At 41.9% G+C, this 6,439-nt stretch overlaps 1 protein-coding gene across 1 annotated transcript in view; it reads right to left on the minus strand.

Moving 5' to 3' along the window:
* Positions 1–2,080, minus strand: part of LOC139343325 (arf-GAP with dual PH domain-containing protein 1) — an 18,237-nt gene extending 16,157 nt beyond the window's left edge. Inside the window, exon 1 of the mRNA XM_070980908.1 lies at positions 1,668–2,080. Coding sequence (XP_070837009.1) covers positions 1,668–1,755 — 88 coding nt within the window. The 5' untranslated portion in view covers positions 1,756–2,080. The remainder of the gene's footprint in view (positions 1–1,667) is intronic.
* Between the last annotated feature and the right edge of the window lie 4,359 nt (positions 2,081–6,439).

Genomic DNA, 6,439 nt, shown 5'->3' on the forward strand with positions numbered 1-6,439 from the left:
AAAGATGGAGGGGCTACGAGTGAGTTTTGGATGACTAAGAATTAAGACAGCAACTAATTATTATTTTATTATTTAGCGATTTTTTTTCATAAATCCATCAATTGCTTTTTGATTACCAGTTAATCTTTTTCATGTCAAAGAGTAGTAGAATTTAATGTATTAGAAATATAATTTAAAATATATTATTAGACTTATTAAGCTTCAGGAAAAACAAAGTGGTGCCAAATCATGCGGCAAAGGCCTGCTCACCATCTCTGCAGACCAAAGCACGAGATAACAACTTCAATTTACAAGTTTTGATAAACCAACAGTCCAAAGATATTTAACCAGTGACAGAGAGAAAGGGAAGGCTTTCAGGTGAATCTATCTTTTTCCTCTTTGGCACTCTGCCGTAAACAAAGCTTTATGTGACACTCTACCTCGTTCTTATCACGACAGATCACAGATGTCTAAGCAAGGAGAACTGGGCATTATTCGACAGATGAGAACTCAGTGTGCTTGGCTGGTTAGTAGTCATGCCACTGTTTCACAATGCCGGAGAGATCACTGAGTCACAATGAACCAGCCCACACAAACACATGCCAGCTTGCCAAAGTGCCCGTTTTGTCTCCAATCATGAGGAACGGAAGAAATGACAAGAATATGCGAATGTGACCAGAGGGGTTGAATCTTGACAAAGAAAGCCCTCTTTGAGCAAGGCACTTAATCCAGTGCATCGCCTCAGTAAAGTGTTAGAAGGTGTGTGTTTAAAACAGTCAGACAACTTTTGTTGGATAAATAAAGATTTAAAAGATGACGTGGAAAGGCCTGCCAGTGCTATTATCTTTGTTGAGCTGCTCAACTACAGCAGCATGGTGCCTCCGGGCCTGGATTCAGCGATTTTCCAGTTTGTGAGGCACTGAAATGTGCGGAAAGCACTTCAGGGTCAACCAAAATGCAGTCACTGCATACTTGATCAAACTTGAGCTGAGACCAAAATCTGACTTTTTGGTGTTTTACCTGCAGTAGGAATGTCATGTTTCCTTAACAGCTTGTTAAGTATTGTTTAGTTAAGTAGGGTTTCAGTAGCCTGAAATCTTGAGAGCCTTTAACACAAATTCACTTCTTCCATTTACTGCTTTGCCTTTGTTAGCCAGTAGAGTTCCTATAATGTACCAAAACTGTCTATGTGAGCATTTAAAGGATCTAAGAAGACCTCCACAGTTGGACTAAAATCACTAGGTGAGGGTGTGTGCCCACACTGTGCTTGTCAAGACTTGCTGAACTCTCAAAGTTTCTTCTCCCGCAGCCTTCACCAGAGTACAAAAAGGCTTCACCTGCACTGTTACCTTCAAGTGCTCCAGGAAAACTCTCCACTCCAAGTCCCTAACCCACCTTGCCACGCATTTAAGGTCAGAATAATAAAATGTAGAGTAAAGGAATGTCCGGCTCATTTAGTGTTATGCTAACAGTCAAGCAGCATGAAGATCTGCGGGGTGCCATGGTTGAATGATAAAAAGAAAAACGCTGGAGCGCGGCGCGTTTTAATGATTAACTTTGTAGGCACAGGTGAATGCTCCGCACCTCCTACATGTCACGTCTCAGGAGCTTCAAGTGTGCTCCGAAGTTTGATTTCCCCGTAAACAACATTTTATCGTTAATAAAAGCAGTTTTTTTTTCTCTCTTACCTGGCGCGCCACAATCTGCGCAAGTGTCATTTCCAGGGTTTTGCAGGATCTCCCTCAGCGCTCGAGCTGCTCTCTCATTTGCCGACATTTCAGTGTTCAGATCGGTTAGTCCTTCGCTGTCTGAGGGAGAGGGTGGCGTGGGGGACGCCGTAGAGCCGCAAAAGACAAGTTAGGTGTGTCTCCTTGGGCTCGACTCCCCCACTCGAGAGCTCCGGGCAGGTCCGCACAGGTACGCGCCCTCAGCTGCGGCGAGGTGTGCCTCCCATGCACGGAGAATCCAGTCAGCGCCTCTTCATAAAGTTTTCACGAAAACGTCAATTCCCTCTGTGGCTGCGGCCCACTAAACCGGTGCTGACACCCTTCAGGTGGTCTGCCGGGCGCGTCCTGCTGAGGTCTGGAGCCAAATCCCCGCCACGGTCGCGGACTAGGTGTGCGGAGAGGAGGGCGTCGTGAAACCGTGGACTAGGAAGTGAAATGCAGAGGTTGTGCAAACTTGCTTTTCCTCATTATTTGAGGTTATGTCACTATGCATCCTCCCGGTGGCAACTGTGCAGCGTGCAGATACACTGATTTACCTGTAAGAAGCATTAAGAAGCGCGCAATGACACAGTAGAGCTGTTAGTTTTGACCTGACCTTTAGAACTATGTAAGAGAATTAATGATCACTGTAGCTTCCATTAATTAATACAATATGTTTATTGGCTTAGTAATGGATTTTAGAATATAAAGATAACTACTTCCTGAAGTGTAGTTATCTGTGATATTCAATGCACTCTGCTGGCCACATTTCTTCTGACTCAGTCAGCTGCACTGTAGTATAAAGGTGTGACTCCAGTCCACAATCACCACAAAGGAAACAAACAGCAATAAATGCATGTACTGTGGGACACTGTGTGTCCAGACTAGGTTAATTTAATATCAACCACCCTGCACATGAGGAATGTTAGATTATTATCACATTAAAACGATGGATAAGCTCCTTCAGTAAGACAAGGTTTATGTGTAAGTGTAAGTATAGTGAACATAGCAAGCAAGAAGCAGGCCTACTGCATTCAAAATAGTACTTGAAGTGTAAAGTAATATGATACATCTTAAATTACTGCATTATAACGCAATTTAGACATAACAATCAGTGGTGAAACAATTAGGCTACTTAGATTCTTTACTTAAGTAAAAGTACACTATCAGTAGGCTACAGCAGCGTAAAAATACAAGAACATTCCCACCTTCAAAATCAGACTTATGTAAAAATACAAAAGCATTATCAGCAAAATGAACTTTAAGTATCAAAGGTATAAATAGGCCTACTCATTCTGTAGGAAAAAAGCCCACGACTGACAAATTTATTGATATACTGCGTATCACATTATTAGATTTTTGCTGATGCAGTATGTAAGCAGAATTTACTGTTGTAGTTTTGCTACACAAATCTCTTAATTTTTTTAAAAAATCTATTTTTGTGAAATGTGCCATCTATGATCCTTGACCAATTAATTGAATGAAACCATGTGAGAAGCTTAGAGGGGAAATGTCTCTTTGGCTGGACTGCAAACAACATCCTAAACCTCACAAGGAACCCTGACCAGATGTTGCTTGATTGTAAAGCGAATACAAGATTAAAAGTTTAGGAACCACTCCTTCATCTTTAACAATGTGATGTATTTTATAATCTGGTGAAATGTTTTTTTGTTTTTTTTTTCATATATTCATTTGAGAAGTGACCAATAACTATAGCTGTCAGTTAAATGTAGTGGAGTAAAACGTACAATATTTATATATATTATATATATAGTAGCAGAAAATGTAAATCATCTCAAAAGTGCCACACAATTGTACTCAAATAAATTCCTTTTTGCAACTCATGATAAAACATCATGTTTTATTTTCTGATTAACCATATAGCCAACAGTATGTGGACACCCCTGAGCATATCTCATACTTGTTCCAGTCATAGTTTGGGCCCCCTAAAGTTCTGGTCAAAGGAAATCCTAATGCTACAGCATGCAGTTATATTTCAGTTTGGTTCAGACTTTGTTTCCCGTTTCAACATGACAGCCTCTGTGCACAAAGTCACATCCATAATGAAATACCAGTTTGTTGTGGCAGAACTTGACTTCAGTCCCATCCAACACCTCTGGGATGCACTGAACCACAGACAAAGAGCCTCCAACATTTGTGTCCAGCCTCACCGATGCTCTAGAGGCTGAACGGGGGCAGATCCCTGCAGCCAGGTTGCAAAATCTTGTGCGCAGTCTTTCCAGAGCTTTGAGTGGATTTCAACATACTTTTGGCTAAGCTCTGTATGTTTCCTCCCTTTGTTAAAAAAACAGTATTATCCTCTAAAATGTATTTATTTTGTGGAATTAAATGTTGAAACCTACTATACTTTGAGCATACTGTAGATGTACCACTGAATCCTTGACATCTGCTGCTTATTGTAGCTCCATGTTTACTCACTAGATGGCAACAGTTCACCACTTTTCTGCCTGTTATGAATATTGGCTTCCCCTCTGTGCGTACAGGTGTGGCTGCCAGTCTTGTATTTTTCTAGCTGAATATATCTGTCTGTTAACCAACTATCTCATCCCCTGCTTTGGAGAGTGTAAGACATGCAGGCTGGTGGGAAGAAGGTGCACCATTTCGATGATTTCACTGATACTAATCAGCAGCTGGATTGTCTTCTGGTAATGAAAATGATATTATATGGAAATATGAGAAAAACTTTCTCTTTTTTAGCAACTTCCCTCCCGCCTGAACATTCACCACCACCACCGGTTTGTTGTCTACATGAGACAGATCGTAGTTTGGCTGATTTGAAAGTCAGCAAGCACCCAAGGTTTGATGTTATTTCGCGGCACCGGATTTCCCCTGTGACAGTAAAAGGCTAACGCCAAGTTACTGAGCTCATTTGTCAACAACAATCCAGCAGACAATGGTTCGTCTACTCTCCCCCACCCCGATGCCCAAGTCTTCCCTCTCTCTGCCAGTTTTGGACTTGGATACTAGCAACTGTCAGGCGGTGGGTTGGTGACACCTAATTGATTGAGGTTAAAATCTGTGTGTGTTTTAGAGACAGATGAGAGAGCATCTCATCCCTTCCACTCACTCTGTGTTGTGTAAGATCAGTCAGGTGATTTTTTTAAAGGACACAAGCACATTAATGAATTTATATGCAGTGCAATGTGGCTCATTCGTCTCCTCTCTTTCCCACTCTTATTTTTTTTTTAATTTTCTGGCAGCTTTTTAGCTCTTCCCCCCTTTTTGTCTACATTTTTTTTGTACTTAGTTCAGTGAATGTTACATTGAACCTGGTATCTGCTTCTGCCTGAAGTTTTGACTGTGTAATGTGTAATTGTATATTCCCTTTTATTTGTAACAACACTTTGGAGCTAAACATGAACACGATATCCATCTCCTCTCTCTCTCTCTCTCTTACTCTGATGATTTATATGCACACAGTTGGTGGCATTTTGAAGCTGGCTGGTTATGACAGGGACTAAATGGCAGCAAGTCCAGGCCATTAGTATGTGTCTTGCTGGGTGCTTCTGACATATCATGCCCTGTCTGTGGCCCTGCCTTTGAGTCTGGACTCTCAGCCTATTCTGTGATATATAGCCATAAATTAGGCTACAGGAATTGTCCAACAAAGTTTACATCAATCCTCTGAACTGGGTGCTAAACGGCTGAAGACTTTTAATTTGAATGGATTCTTCAGTTCTGACATCAAGTCTCAAGAGGAGAAAAAGTGACATTACTGTGGTCAAAAAATCCAACTGACTGGACCACAAACTGGTAGTTTGCACTATCAGGCAGAGACAGCATCGGCAGACATCAAGGGCGAAGACAAAAAACATCAAACAGGCTTTGAAAAGCTATGGCTGCTGACCTGGCTTTCATTAAAACACATGGCATTTTGTCGAACGCTTCAAAACATTCTTTGGACATTTATACAGCACATTCATAATATGTGTCTCAGTTGGTGTTTGTACTACAGTTTGTGACACACAGCCTCTTGCCTGTCACAAGTAAGCTTTGTGCATTGTCTAGCCAACAGTGTGCAAGGCTTCGGCAGAGATTCATGCACTAAAGACAAGACCACATTTCTGGTCAGAAGGAGAAACAAACATCATTTTAAACATTATGAAAGCCCTGGATATCAACAGGGTAATAAATATGCATACTGGAATGTGTACAGGTATAAACAGATAGAATATTTATGTGTAGTATATACACACAGATATACAGGTAGTAAAATAACATAAACGTAGCTTAGAGGTAAAGTGACAGTAATGAGTTTGAGAGCTCAACAGTTCAACAGTCTTATGACCTGCAGGATGAAGCTGTCCCTGAGCCTGGTGGAGCAGAGCCGGATGCTGGTCCACCGCCTGTACCATCCAGACAGCAGCAGGCAGAACAGTTTGTGGTTGGGGTGATTGGGGTCTCTGATGATCCTGTTTGCCTTCCTACACCACTGGGTGTAGAGGTCCGTCATGGACAGCAGCTTCATCCCGGTGATGTGCTGAGGAGTTTTCATTACCCTCTGTAGATAATGATCTACAGCACAGTCCACCTGTTGTACCAGGCTGTGATGCAGCCAGTCAGGACACTCTCAGTGCACCTACGTATAGAAGTTGCAGTGTATCCTGGAGTCCACAATGAGCCTCCTCAGCTTGTACAGGAAGAGGAGCCATTGTCTTGCTGTCTTTGTGATGGAGTCGGTATGGTGAGTCCTGGTTAAGTTCTCACTGATGTGAACCCCTGAGAAACCTAAA

Source organism: Chaetodon trifascialis, chromosome 2 (genome assembly GCF_039877785.1).
Source record: "Chaetodon trifascialis isolate fChaTrf1 chromosome 2, fChaTrf1.hap1, whole genome shotgun sequence".
Classification (NCBI taxonomy): Eukaryota; Metazoa; Chordata; class Actinopteri; order Chaetodontiformes; family Chaetodontidae; genus Chaetodon; species Chaetodon trifascialis.